General features: G+C 52.3%; 5 protein-coding genes and 1 pseudogene across 6 annotated transcripts, besides 1 other annotated feature; 3 read left to right on the plus strand and 3 right to left on the minus strand.

The window, feature by feature from the left end:
* Window positions 1-228: 228 nt before the first annotated feature.
* NCS54_01121400 (B-block-TFIIIC domain-containing protein) lies at window positions 229-6,081 on the minus strand (the record flags this gene model as incomplete). The annotated part of the gene is made up of 2 exons (XM_053156496.1): window positions 229-5,945; window positions 6,015-6,081. 2 exons carry the CDS (start codon window positions 6,079-6,081, stop codon window positions 229-231), a joined length of 5,784 nt encoding a protein of 1,927 aa, XP_053012471.1.
* A 1,038-nt stretch (window positions 6,082-7,119) lies between these two features.
* NCS54_01121500 (Hypothetical protein) lies at window positions 7,120-8,355 on the minus strand (the record flags this gene model as incomplete). Its single annotated transcript, XM_053156497.1, has 2 exons — window positions 7,120-7,556; window positions 7,611-8,355. The coding sequence occupies 2 exons, from the start codon at window positions 8,353-8,355 to the stop codon at window positions 7,120-7,122; spliced, it is 1,182 nt and encodes a 393-aa protein (XP_053012472.1).
* A 380-nt stretch (window positions 8,356-8,735) lies between these two features.
* On the minus strand, window positions 8,736-9,660 carry NCS54_01121600 (Hypothetical protein; the record flags this gene model as incomplete). Its single annotated transcript, XM_053156498.1, has 2 exons — window positions 8,736-9,558; window positions 9,617-9,660. The coding sequence occupies 2 exons, from the start codon at window positions 9,658-9,660 to the stop codon at window positions 8,736-8,738; spliced, it is 867 nt and encodes a 288-aa protein (XP_053012473.1).
* Window positions 9,661-10,510: 850 nt separating this feature from the next.
* Window positions 10,511-11,586, plus strand: NCS54_01121700 (Hypothetical protein; the record flags this gene model as incomplete). Its single annotated transcript, XM_053156499.1, has 2 exons — window positions 10,511-10,623; window positions 10,674-11,586. 2 exons carry the CDS (start codon window positions 10,511-10,513, stop codon window positions 11,584-11,586), a joined length of 1,026 nt encoding a protein of 341 aa, XP_053012474.1.
* A 323-nt stretch (window positions 11,587-11,909) lies between these two features.
* On the plus strand, window positions 11,910-12,522 carry NCS54_01121800 (annotated as a pseudogene). Its single transcript has 3 exons — window positions 11,910-11,942; window positions 12,002-12,445; window positions 12,490-12,522.
* Window positions 11,910-12,522: a sequence feature.
* A 287-nt stretch (window positions 12,523-12,809) lies between these two features.
* On the plus strand, window positions 12,810-13,328 carry NCS54_01121900 (Hypothetical protein; the record flags this gene model as incomplete). The annotated part of the gene is made up of 2 exons (XM_053156500.1): window positions 12,810-12,877; window positions 13,184-13,328. The coding sequence occupies 2 exons, from the start codon at window positions 12,810-12,812 to the stop codon at window positions 13,326-13,328; spliced, it is 213 nt and encodes a 70-aa protein (XP_053012475.1).
* Between the last annotated feature and the right edge of the window lie 560 nt (window positions 13,329-13,888).

The raw sequence follows: 13,888 nt of genomic DNA on the forward strand, positions 1-13,888 counted from the left end.
ACTCTGTTAGAGTACAAAGGCATCGACCTCACATACCAGCGGTTGAATAGACAAGAACAAATAGCTTGAGCAATAGTTAATATTCAAAGGCTAGCTACTGCGAGTTATTAGAGCTACCTGATCTTAGCGAATAGCAATGCTTTTGTCATACACCTCTCACAACCCTGTGGTCCCTCCTCAGGGGTATCATGATACTCGTACATCGCAGCCACCTTCCATGGTCCTGTATTAGTCGTCCTCTCGTCGACCTCTCGCTCTCAGTTGCCGTCCCCATTGCCATGGGACTGCCAACCACCACCATTCTCCTGTCGTCACTCCTAGCCCATCCTCCGACTCCTTGAGCACGCCCGTCTTCTTGCCCCAATCGATAATCATCTGGGCCTCAAATTCTTCCAACACTGGCTTGAGTGCGCTGCACACTCCCTCGATCGACAGATATCCCCTGAGGGCAAAGACGAAGCAGAATGCACCCAAGATATCCATCCAACGCTGTGCATCTCGTCGCCCAAAAAAGTCAACCCACTGCGGCAGCACGCTCTCCTTGCCCGCTGTGGGAGGGCCCTCATAGATGGTCTTGCGGATCACATCGATATCCTCATCATACTTGTACGTGTCTGTCGGGACCGCCTCGATGCTGAAATGATAGTACGACTTCGGGAACTTGCGACTTTCGTAGTTGCCTGGCTCGAATCCAAGAGGAATTTTGGGCACATCCACGGGCATCAGCTTGATTCTCTCGGAAGCGTTCAAGTTTGTCAATGCCATGACAGCTCCATCTTCAAGAGTGTATGGGACCTGGAAGGTTTCCCCACGACGAAAGACAGCGTCCAGCTTGGCCTTGAAGTCGGCTGCTTCTTGATACTTTGTCCGCTGTGCTAGTTTCCCCAGCATGTGGTAATACCATTCGTTGAGACGGTATGGTCGACCGCCAAGGGGAGCCTTCTTGCTCCTGCAGATGATTCGTTGCTGAGTCAAGTCATCAATGGCCTGCTTGAGAAGCGCGTTGTTCCGATCCTGGTCTCCTTTCGCGAGTGAGGAGAACTTTTGCCTGATCTGTTCCACCGAGTACCGGCTGTCCTCCGTGCAACACAGAGATCTCACCCAAGATCTTGCAATGACCCTGTCAGTGAGTTCGACATGTTCGTCAAGGCCGGTCAGCATCTTGTCAACAGATACAACAGCCGGGCTGCCAGTAGTAGCCTCAAACCGAGAGAAGACAGATGACTGCACATGGTGAAACTTCTCTCGCCAGTCATCCACCACTCGAGAGGCCTTGTGAGAGGTAAAGTTCTCCTCAAGAAGAGCCCTGGTCGACGGAAGATCAACGCCCTTTCTGCGTGGTAGCTGAAGCGTCCAATCAATCAGTTCATGCCAGTCATAGTCCAAGGGGTCATCGAAGTCAAACTCTGGAAGTTCCTCCTTCTGATATGCAATCAGAAACTTATCCTGAAAGTCCTTTGTGAGTTTTCCGATGTACGCGCCCTGATCCCGACGGGCAGTGATCCAAAATCGTCGAAGATCCTTGAGCTTGAACGACGGGAAGAGCTTCAACAACAGTCCCCAATCGATCGCCTTGTCGGAACCACCAAGTAACACACGAACAGCAACAAATGCAGCGAGCAACCTGTCCGCTTCCTCAGAGTCAGAAGACTCATTGATTGCATTCTGAGCGTTGAGACCCTCTGATTGTTCTGCTTCGGCAGGGATGGTCGTTAAAGCGCGGGTTAGGAGGCGGACACGCTTGACTCTTGCCTGCTGGCCTTGCTGCTGCCGAACAGTAGTGGTGCGCGCACTCTCTCCGTCGGGTCCCGTTTGAGGCACTGATAGTCTCGTCCACTCAGGGCTGTCGTCTTCCTCATCAGATGTCGAGTCGACAAGAAGCTGTCGGTCTGGGACGGCTCCTGGGAAGGACTCTGGTGTAAGTTGCCATTCCGAAGGCCACGTGAGGCCAGGAACATCGACCAACTCCATGTCGGTTCCGCTAAAGAACGTCACGAAGGTGTTGTGAGGGCCCGCTGCTCCGCGTGGCGCATGAATGAAGGACTCGGCCCATGATCGCTCCGTATCCATACAGCACTGTAGTCTCTCGATGAAGCGCTGGTATCGACCAAGATCGGTTCTATGCTGACGCTTCTGGCGTTTCAGCTCAAGGGTGCGTTCGTCAATCACATCCAGCATAGATGACCAAGCAAACCAGTTCATGTCAGGCATCCAGCCCTTCAGCGTGTAGCTGGCATCTTGCAGCTCAAAGTCTTGGGCGCTGATGTATGGCCAGGCACCAAGATCGCCGGAAACCAAAATCGGCTTGTCAAACACCACTTCCTTGGGGACGTCGTTGAAAGCTTCCTCTTCTTGCACATGACGAGCTGCGGCCTTGGAGGCGCGCTTCGATAGCCACCTCGGGGGTTCCTCGTCCAGGAACGTATTGGGCTCGAGGAACCGAATTGACTCGGGGGCACCATGGGTGGCAACGCCCGCAAAGTGTTCATACCACTTTCCTTGCCCGGCCTCGTAATCTTGATGAAAGGTAATGTCATTCCGTTTGGATGCCCGATCCGGGGACGCGCTGTTATCCCTTGCCGCTCTCTTGCGTCTCCTGCTTCGCTTCTGAGGTGGAGGAGCATCTTCGTCATCATCGTCCAGCTCTTCTAAGGCTCGCTTCTGTGCAGCTCGTGCCACATACACTGGTGCATCCAGCATCTCAACTTCGATCGGAAGATCTCGACGGCCGCGGTTGAGCAAGTCGTGGTCCGCCAGAGCGTCAAAGGGTGGCGGGATATATGTATCTGGGTGAGCTGCCTTGATCTTGTCGAGCAGATTGGTGGCTTCAGGGGAGAATGGATCAACACCGGCCTGAACTATGACGTGACACTTTTCAGTCATGCCTTTGGTACTGCGGAAGCTGTGCCAGTGTTCGGCAACGAACTTGTTCTTTAGCATATCCCGAAGCACGGCTTGATACGCGCGCACTTGGGGGATTGCTTCTGTTGGAAACATTTGTGTCCAACGTATCGTGATCGCATGCCAAAACGGCTTACCCCCTGGAAAGACGCCGGACTGCTCTGTTAGGATCTCTTGAATAATCTGGCGAATGCGAGCACTTAGAGCAGCCTTGGATATGGGGGTATCGACAACTGCCGGTGATCTGGGCTTCACAGCCGAACTGCCACCATTGAGCACACCATTGCTACCTTCCTGGCCGTTGGTCTGAGGCGCCTTTGGCTGGGGGGTCTCAGCTGTTGGCTCAGGTGCTTTCGTCTGCGACCTCGGGCGAGGGGTCTTTGGCGAGCTCGTAGCCAAATCGAAGCGGTGCAGTGGCCCGAGAACAGGACGTGGTTGTCCATCTTCATTCTGCACAAGAGCACCGTTGGTTCCATTCGATAACGGTGTTTTCGGGGTGTCAAAACTGGTGACTGGAGGGCGTCGCCATTCTGGGTTAACATGAAACGAGTCGCTTTTGAAACTGACCGTTGGCCGTGAAGACCATGATAGCCGGGCAACTGGACCTCGTAGTTTTGAAACACGTCGAGCTGGAGTTGAGAAGCTCTCCTCCTCCACCTCTTGGCTTTGATCTTCTTTCTCCGGCTCCGCCTGATCGGGTGCCTCGGCCTGTGGTGACTTGTCCTCTGCGGGAGTTGGAGTTTCTGGCTCTTCAACCTCAGAGATGACTCGCTTCTTTCCGCGTCGAACTGGGCCTGCCGTGGCTTCATCGAATGAGGGGTTGCAAGCCGTCCTCGACTTTTCCAGGTGGTATTTCAAACCAATGTCGTTCTTCCAGCTGCCGCCGCACTTTTCGCAAACCCATGGACGTGGACCAGAGTCGCCATCGGTAGTCTCTGCCGCATTTCCCTTCTTCCTCGTCTCGCCCCTTCTCGGGCGACCACGTTTTCTATTGCTCAAGGGGTTCTTGATTGCCGCTTCAGCTTCAGGTTCCTTCTCATTTTCATCTCCGTCCTCAATCTCTTCGGCGTCAAGAGCAGCGCTCACGAGTTCAGTCTCTGCTTTCTTCGCTGAAGATCTTGTTGACCTAGCACGCGTCGCTCGTGCAGGTGTTGCCCGGGCGGGGGTAGTAACAGCTGGCTGACTCTCGGATAGCACGTCTTTGAGATGGTCTGAAGACACCTTGAGAGTAGCTACAAGCGTATCAGCGTCGCCTGAGCCCGATGGCGCATCGTCTGGATTCAAAGTTTGTGATTTTTCTGGCACTGTCTCCTGTTGTGTTGTCGAATCTTGTGAAGGCGCGCCCGGCTCTTCAGCTGTTGTACCCTGCGAAATGACACCGTTCTCCTGGATACCGTCCTTTTGAGTTGTGTTCTCTTGACTTGTATTCTCCTGGATATCGGTTTCATGAGTTCCACTCTCCTGAGTTGCATCCTCATGAGTCGTGTTCTCCCGAGCTGCTTGTTCTTGTTGTGGCACTGGTGATTCTTTAGGCTGTTTTCGGTTTGCCTTGGCTTTTGTAGCAGCAGCAGGTTTCTGCTTCTTTGCGTTGCCCTTCTTGGGACGCCCCTTATTCGTCTTTCGAGTCGCCAGCCCCAGGTTGCACAGTTCCATCAATGTAGTGGAAGGTTCGCTAGAGATGCTTGTGGCAGGTATCGAGGAGAAGCCGTAGCCGCCATTTGCGATTGGAGGCGGAAATGAATCGTTTTGAGCAAAATAGCGATATGAAGCTACCTTTCCAGTCCTGGTGTGTTCACTGCGAAGTTGAAAGTGGGATAGATGAGCTGGTTGCAGGTTTGGGACGGATAAAGCAGTGGTCATGGAAGAAAGGTGGCGGCTATAAGACGGGCCCAGGGTCAAGGCATAAACGTCTGGGTTTGTCAAGCCAGTATCACCAAGTCGCTGTGCCATTTCCGCAATGATGACAGGAACTGGCTTATCTAGCGACCACGGTGGTGCTGCAGCTACTTCTGAAGCGTTAGAAGTTTGGCCGTCGGCCTTGGTTCCATCGAGGCCATCCAGATCAGGGTTTCTGGGCGTTTTCGCCTGCTTTTTGCCCGTAGCCAAGTAGACCGCCCAATCCTCAGAGTTGAAGTCTCGGACATATTTGATACAGTCTTTGAACACCTTCTCCCCCAGCTTCGCGGCGACGTATTGGATGACCCCTCGGGAGTTGAGAAAGCGGCACACCTTGGCAAGGACCTTCATCTGCCAGCGCATTCCCAGCACGCCGAGCTTGGACTTCATGTCAGTCATTCGCAGGACGCCCCATTCCTTGGCGACAGCCATGATGGTTGTGGCCAAGGCTGTGTAGTCGATAGACTCTCCAGTCCATCGGATGTGCCAGGGTACTGGGTCGAGGTTGTCAACTAAGACTTGGCGAGTGAGGGTCATGTCAGGGCGGACTTCATCTCCCCCTTCACCATCCTTTGGCAGCGGTGGCGCGAACAGTTTGAGCCACATCTTACTCGTCTTGGTTCCTCGCACGAGTGTCGTTCTTTTGGCGATGTAGCCCTTCTTAAGCAGCGCATCGGTTCGTTTGGGAACTGACCTCTTGTCCTGGTCGACGAGCCGGCCGAGATCGCCTTGCAGGATACCTTGGGTAGTCGTAGAAGCAATTCCGAGCAACAACATCCATTCAGACTTGGGTACCCGCTTGTAGTCAACCGCGTGGCCGGTGAGAGACTCCCACATGGTCTCCTCAGAGGCGTATACCAACACATGTTGAGGAGCTGTGCGGGTTTCTGATGTTGATTCTGAGGGTTCCGCATCTTGCTCGTTGGCATCTGCGGGTGGTTCAAGTGCCAATATCTCATCCAAAGTGAGACGATTGTACTTGCGATTGGGACCAACAGAGATGTCTCGTCTTGAGACAAGCCAGCTCCAAATAGTAGAGGCAGTACGATGCTGTACCGCGGGATCACCCCTACGCAGTTGCGAGAGAGGTTCAGAGTGAGTTTTTGAAGGATGGTGAATCGCGTCCAAAACGTCGCCCACGGGACACCCTGAAAGTTGATCTTGTCAGTTTCTGTCACTACAACAACGAAACATAACAAGCAGTCAGTCAAACTTGCCCTGTTCGCCGGCGCACGAGATGTGCACCAACAGGCCCGCGATCAAGCCTTCAAGCTCCGATGCCATTTCATCCAAGTTACCGTATGGCTCATTCTCGAGTCGAAGCGATGCCTAAAAAAAAATCTGCACAGGAATCGTCTGGGGCGAATTGAACAGAGAAGCCCCGGGTCGTTTGGGTCTGTCGTACTTTTTTTTCCGGTTGCTGCAGTCGAGGCAGATTGAAGTGGGGATGGCGGGGTGATGGAGAATGAAGCTACGCCAGCTGCGGCGGTCGAGACTGATGACATAAGCACTCTTGGCAGATTGGGGACTCATACCTGCACCACCAACGGTGCAAATAAGATCACGGGACTCTTGCACCACTGACAGTGAGGCACCTGTAGTTTTAGACAGCAGACATGATGAACTGAACCTAATGATACGTAAATTAAGGGATAAAGTTGTCAAATAATGATAGCTCTTTTATTAATTTTATTAAGTTATTTTTGTAATTTTTTTATGCCCTTTAGGCAATGCTTTGTTCTTCTGTTGCGTTAGTAACTGTGTTATGTCTTTTATCAACGGGTGCACCTGCCACCACCTACAACAGCTCCTTCGTCCGGTCATGATGAAGGTATATTACGAAACGAGAGGTTCTCATAGTGGGCAAATGTTGACAAAGAATATCGTAAGTATGGCTCGACTAATTCGTAACGCCTGAGCTAAGTTCATCAAGTCATAGGCTAGAGCACCCTACTCTTAGCTCCCTGGTAAGTACCTCCCCTCGATCGAGCCGGTTTCATGCTCTCAGCTGACTGGTTGGACCCCATAAGCAAACCACAAAGAAACAATCGAATCACTTCCCACTCAGTTGAGAAGGGAATAGTTGATCGCCTCAAGGCGAATCTCCTCCAGGGAGGCCGGGTGAGCAACAACACATAACAGCTGGAGCTCTTGGATCGCCGTCGCGTGAGAGTTGACATCACGGGGATCTACAGTCTGCCCTACAAAGACGTTGAGTTGATGTCCGCGGACCTCGGCAGCGACTTTGCTCCACTGGTCGACGATCTCGCGGTTGAAGCGAATGCGATAGGTGGCAGCCCAGGAGATGGCGGTCCAGTCGCTCTAGGACTGGTAGACGAACTTGGCGGCAGTCTTGGACTTTCCGTGCCAGAGCTCCATGAAGTGCAGCTTGGGCATCTTCATGGCAAACTGTCCTGCTCGCACAATCAAGTCGCAAGTCTCCGGGGTCATGCTTCGCATCAGGTTGGTCGTCAGGGCCAGCTCTCGGAGATTGTGCCAGACCCAGTGGCTCTTGCAGGCGTTGAAGAACTGAGTCGCATTGGTCATGTACGAGACGGAGAGCTTCTCAAGCGAGAGGCTGAGGTGTGCCATGGCGATTCCGACCTCAGGAGAGGGGCTTCGGACGCGAGGCTGCGACTGCGCCAAGAGGGAGCGGCTAAGGATGTGCTTCTCGTGAGCCTCGTTGAAATCCTCGAAGATGACTACGCGTCGGAGCGTCCCGGGGAGTCTGAGCAGCGCGAGGTCTCCATAGCCGAGGCCTGCAATGGTTAGTCTCCTGGTGATATCTCTTGGGGGTGAGTGTGAGTACTTACGAGGGTTATTGTGCGGGATCAGGTAATACTTGCGACGTGGCTCATAGAAAATCTCCTTGAGCTTTGGAAGACCATCAATGATCTGTTGAATGGTTGGGATACCAATGACGCATCGAGTATGTCGGCGCACAAGCAGGCCGCCGATGGCTCGGACACGAGGGAGGTCTTCGATGTTGGGCTGAAGGCCGAGACCGTAAGGACGACGCCACATGTTTTCGCCATCCATCTCGCGAAAGGTCTCATCGCAAGGACCCTCGGGTCGGTCGAGCTCACAGATCAAGTTGAAGTCGGAGTCGATGTAGACATCCTCCCGGAAAGTATGGTCGAAGTCGCTGCGGGACCAGATGCTGATCTCCAACTTGATATCCGAAGCTCCGTCTTCATCCCAGGAATGAAGGATGGTGAAGAGCCCGATGATGGATCGTCGAAGCTCGAGGTGATCGTTCTGGGGGGCTTGGTTCAAGAGTTTGTGGTCGCAGACATCGCATTCATATCGTTCAAGCTCGATACGGAGCCAGATATGCTTGACAAGGTGTTTCTGGCGATGAATGTAGCGGTAGAAAGTTTCAAAATAGCGCCGATCGATGGTGATGTGACGATAAATCTCCTTCTCGAAGAACTGCTGCCATTCCTTGGAAACGAGAGAATAGTCGGTCAGTTTGCCGCGAGGTCGAGGGTATTCTTCAAGCACCCATTCGTAGACCTTCAAGCGAAGCTCGTAGGCCATGTCGTTCCAGCCAACCATCTTGGCTACGGGCCTAAGGCGAAGCTAAGATGAGGCTAGAACGAGGCTCAGACTAGTCAATGTCTATGAAAGTGGTTCAGAGACTGACGTCGAGATTGGCGTCGAGATTGGCGTCGAGACGAGGGAGACTCACCTTGAAGATGAGTGGAACAGCAGCTTTCAGGGACTTGAAGATGCAAGACGAAGATGTCTGACGAGGAATTGAGAATAACTTCAAGTTTACTGGTAAATATTTATATGCTGGAACAGGTTATCCACATCTTGCACTGACGAACACTGAATAATACTGAAGCAATCAAGTTCGCCGTTTGATATGTTTCTCCTTTTTGTTGCCAAACGCCTCGACTCCTACGCACGCTACAATTGCAAGTCCCCGTTCGCTATGCTCTATTCAACTTGGCTTGTTCGTGTTCCCGAATTCGTCGATACGCATCCACGACGTCTGCGCGAATCTCCTGCAGTTCTTCCCGGCGCTTCAGACTGCCCGCCGATTTGGGGACATTGCCCACGTTTGCCGTGGCGCCCTCCACCTTGAGCTGTCGCGACGTTCCCTTGTTCAGCTCAGGGGGTGCTTGGGCCTGGTCGTGCACCGCAACCTTGGCCTCAGCCCTCTTCTTCTTCAGCTCAGCCCATGGGTCGTCGTCGACCTTGCCGCGCTTCCTCCTAGACCTCTTGCTCAGAGCCTCGTTGAGCTCTGACTGTGCCAGCGCCGTAACACCCGTAGGATCCTCGTCCAGTTCTCGGCCAATGGCTTCATCAGCCTCCTCCTCGCGCTGGTCCTGGATCTTGCGCTCTTCAGCGCGCCATTGATCGTAGAGCTTGTGCATCTTCCTCTCCTTCCTCGTACGGTAGACCTTGAGACCAGCCTCATCCTTGCCATCCTTGACAACCGTCTTTTTTGTGAGACCAGCAACAGGCAGAGCAGCATCTACACGGTGAGAGAAGGACCGCAGATCCTCTCCAGGCCGGATCTTGAGCTCGGGTGCCTGTTCCTTCGCAGTCGGCTTGCCATCGGTTCCATTGTCGAGCCCAGACCTCACTTTCTTGCCCTGTGCGACAGCCATGAGCCGCCTAAACGCTCTCGGTGCGTCGTTCTCCTTGCGCGCCTTCTTGCCCTTTTTTCCCTTTTGGGAACCATCTTTTCCGGCATTCTTCGATCCGACAGGTAAAGATCGCGCTCGTTGGGAGGGGGGCAGATTGAATCTACAAACAAGTGTCAGAAGCGCAAACGATAGTTCATTGTAGAGGGCATCAGACTCACTCTGCTTCGTTGTCGCCCCTCTTTCTCTTGTGTTTGTGCGGCATGGCTGCGGCTGGAAGAGGATGTAACAATAATAATTCTCCTTATTCACTTTCGAAACAGTAGTCGTTTGATCCGGGGGCGTGATCGCGAAGTTGCAAGGTCGTCAAAGAGACATTGAAGTTGAAGTTGTCGCAGTTGGATGGAGCAGTCCAAAAATTCTCTTATCGGTGCTATCTGGGGCTTATCGTTCTAAGGTTCCCCTCAGTGGGAAGAGGTCACTGGCCGTTCGAGTACAACCCCAGCCTTCCAAATAACGTGCCCCCGTAGGTTTTTCCGATTAGAAATACTTGGCCAAAATGGTCTATACTTACCAGACTCGGCCGAGTCCATGATTCTTCAAGACACCATCTCAGAGATTCATCTTTGTCGGCAATGAGAACTTCGTCGGGCCGCGGAGACGTAGTTTAGAACATGATATACAAAGAGAGATATAAAATGAATGAACTATGCTCTAAAGGCTTTATAAATGGGCTTCGTTTTATAATCACAAGCCTTAGATGCTTTGGTTTGCGGATTAAATAGGTAGGCAGATAGAATCACCCACTCAGTATTTTACTAGTCACTCATTCTTGCTTTGCCTTTTGCATGAATTCTTAAAAATATTCACACGGTTCCATGTCGGTAGCAGATCTCAGACCTATCCATCTCGCCCTCGGCGCCGTTGAACGGAGATGAACCCAGCCATCCATGTCGAGTGGGGCCTCCGCCTCTACCGAACAGCGACAGCCATGGTGGTGAGACTTCCAATGAGACTCTTTCACTGCATGTCCATGGAACGGCGAATATCCTCAACACAATAACAACATCTTTATGGGATTCATGTCAGATTCAAGGCCAATCTTTGTTTGAAACATGGCTCCACGCAAGCCCAAAGCCCAAAATGAGGCCAACAAAGCGGCACCCGGCCTTACCGCTCAGAGAAACCCCTATGTCTTCGCCTTGGGTATGGTCGGAGCAGCCTTGAGGCAAGTCTCGACTCCTTTTAATCTCTTACTCACCAGCTGACTATAAGAAGCACCATGGCCCTTGTGCTGGCCCTCATTGTTGGCGTCACACCCCTGATTTGGTCTCAGGGCCCAGGTTCATCAGCAGTCGAGCCTACGTACGATCCAACTCTTGGACTCGGCTCAGCACTTCCAATTCCTTGTCATTCACACAACGACTATTGGAGGAGAGTACCATTTTACTCGGCCATTCACGCTGGCTGTATTGGCATCGAAGCAGACGTGTGGGTAGTTCAGGGTGAACTATTGGTCGGCCACAACCTGGGATCCCTTTCCAGCGGCCAGACTTTGACGTCAATGTACATTCAACCACTGGTTGAACTCCTCCAGACAAAGAATTCAGTCAATGATCCAAACATCCCGTTTCGAGGGGTGTACGATCACGACCCCAGCCAGACGTTGGTCTTGCTGGTGGACTTGAAGGCCGACCCCAACAGCTCTTGGCCGCTTTTGTTGGAAAGACTGGAGCCTTTGCGTCAAAGAGGATGGCTAAGCCATGTGAACAACGGCGCTTTCATCTCAAGGCCCATCACAGTCGTTGGAACCGGTGATACCGAGGTTCGTTTGGTGAATGAGGAGACTCCTTTTCGAGACGTCTTCTTTGACGCACCGCTTAACGAACTCGAGGAAGGGGAGTTCAGCTCTCTCAACTCGTACTACACCAGCGTGTCGTTCGAGAAGACGATCGGCAAGATAGGCCGTGGAGGTCTTCAGCCGGAGCAGCTGGCCAAGCTGCGGAATCAGATTTCCCAGGCTCACAGTCGAGGACTCAAGGCACGATATTGGGGCATGCCCTACTGGCCGATTCATGTGCGGGATCAACTCCGGGAGCTTCTAATCGACGAAGGTGTTGATGTCCTTAACGCTGATGACCTGGTGGAGGCCAGGGACATATTTGCCAGGCGAGGACGCTTGGTCGAGTAAAGTCGATAGCATTGTATCAACACAAACCGATATATTCATGCTGACAGACCGTGATATCACGAAGTTTATGTTGACGCTTTCTGCCGAGTTCCGCACATCCACCCTTGTCGAACCATCTATTCCCGAGTCTCCGGAATATCACCGAATGCAGACCCCATCTAGATCAGTACACGCCTATGACACGTCATGGAGCACAACCCCGCAAGTTTGTCAGGAAAGGAAACCTCCGACATGCGGATCTGAGGTTCCTTGATAAGATCTCGCCTCTCCCTCATCCAAGAACCAACAACAATATCCCGCCACCATATCCTCCCTGCACCACCATGGCCAACGAAGGACGCATTGCTACCCTCGATGTGAGATATCCGTGATCCCGTTGTGTAAGAGCTTGTACTCATCATTCTCAACCAACCAGTCGACGGTTGCCGACAGGCTCCCGGTTTACTCCAAGCTGCTCTTCGACGGCAAGGCCGCCAAGGGTCTTAGCTTTGAGACAATCGCAAAGCATCTCGACAGGAGCGAGGTTGCTTGTGCGGCCCTGTTCTACGGCCAAGCCACAGCCTCACCTGAGGATATTGACCGCCTCTCGGAGCTGTTGGAAATCTCCAAGGAGACGTTGACAACCCAGATGACAGGGTTCCCTAACCGTGGCCAGGCTGGTCCCATGCCCCCGGTTGAGCCTCTCATCTACCGACTATATGAAATTGTGCAGAACTACGGATACGCCTACAAGGCAATCCTCAATGAGAAGTTTGGCGACGGAATCATGAGTGCCATCTGCTTCTCCACCACCGTGGATAAGGAGGTGGACGAGGCGGGCTCTCCATGGGTGGTTATTACACTGAAGGGCAAATGGCAAGTCATCTCCCCCTCCTAAAGTCAAACTCACACTAACCATCTCAGGCTCCCTTTCAGTCGTTTCTAAAGATAGTATTGCTGTTAGTGAGTGGCAGTCGGCTGGCTGCTCATCCCGGATCCAACTCTTCCGCCTCACCCGCCGCCTCTACGGGTATTAAGCCGGTAACTCTTTCGAAATGAGTCAACAGGATTAGGCTATTACGAATTATCATGAAAATACGAGTCATTTTTCTTAAAGTCTCACCACTTAGACGGAGACAGTTGTGGCCTCTGCTGAAGAACAATACTAAGCCCATACAAAGAAACCCCTGCTCTATATCCCTGCCTCCCACTTACTTGCATCACACGATGACATCCCACCTGCCATGTTCAGGAACAGGCTTGTTTTGACGTTCACTAGCGTCTTTGATGGAACATCGTCAAGTTTCTTCAGGTGCGCCATGACATGGTGGCAGTCGTGACCTTTTGTCCCCTGCCAACACCACGCGAAGAACAATAGTAAGGCACCTCGCACGGATCACAGACCTCACAACCAACGTCTCATCTTAGCAAGTCTTGGGCTTACATTCAGTTGTCAGAAATGTCAAAATGAGCTGGAGAAGTGACAAAGTCCAAGTATAAAGAGGTCCTCATCCTTCCCCAAAACCAGAACTTCATACCACGACAAGCACAAACACTCACTTACAAACAACACTCTTTCCACCATTATCAACACAGAACACTCTCTGACTTTTCAAAGTCTCTCCACCCCAGCCTTCATCATGCCTGCCTTATCCAAGAACACCAACGTCCAGGCCGTCGGCTTCCCCATCGGCTGCAGCGTCATGGCCAAGCCTGGCCCCAAGGAAGCTGTTGGCTTCCCCATCGGCTGCACCATCATGTAAAAGCCCTGCATTCCCTGTCTCGAAGGCGAGGCCCTGAGCCGGTGACCCGACAACCTTGAGCCAGCTCTCAACACTCGACCGCCACTCGATACGCAATACATACAAGCTCCGGACGAATAGTTCTCGCCTTCACGACAACTAAGAGGAAGAAATAATACGGGGAGAAGATGGGTACCATTGGCTTGTACTTTTTCTTACCTGGCTCTGGGTTGAGGGACGCCAACACCCGGAAGCCACTTTTACCGCGACATGCTGTCTAGTTGGATCAAGCGCAAGATGGGAACAGGACAGCCACTAGCATCTAGATGAGGGGGGAGATTGATTTTTTTCCCACACTTTACTTTATAATTTCTTGAATACAAGCCCTTGGATCGAAGTTTGGTGTGTTGCTCGTGACTGTGGTTTACCTGGCCATCCATAATTGGCCAAGACTGACTAAAGGTTGTAGAAACTGCAGAAACGACACCAAGTTATTAGATAAGCTTCAACAGTCTTGAACAAAGAAATTCTTGACACAACGTTGGTGTAAGAAAGGACGAGGAGTTGGGTCGTCAAGCTCT

The sequence above is a fragment of the Fusarium falciforme genome, chromosome 9, assembly GCF_026873545.1.
Source record: "Fusarium falciforme chromosome 9, complete sequence".
NCBI classification, from domain to species: domain Eukaryota; kingdom Fungi; phylum Ascomycota; class Sordariomycetes; order Hypocreales; family Nectriaceae; genus Fusarium; species Fusarium falciforme.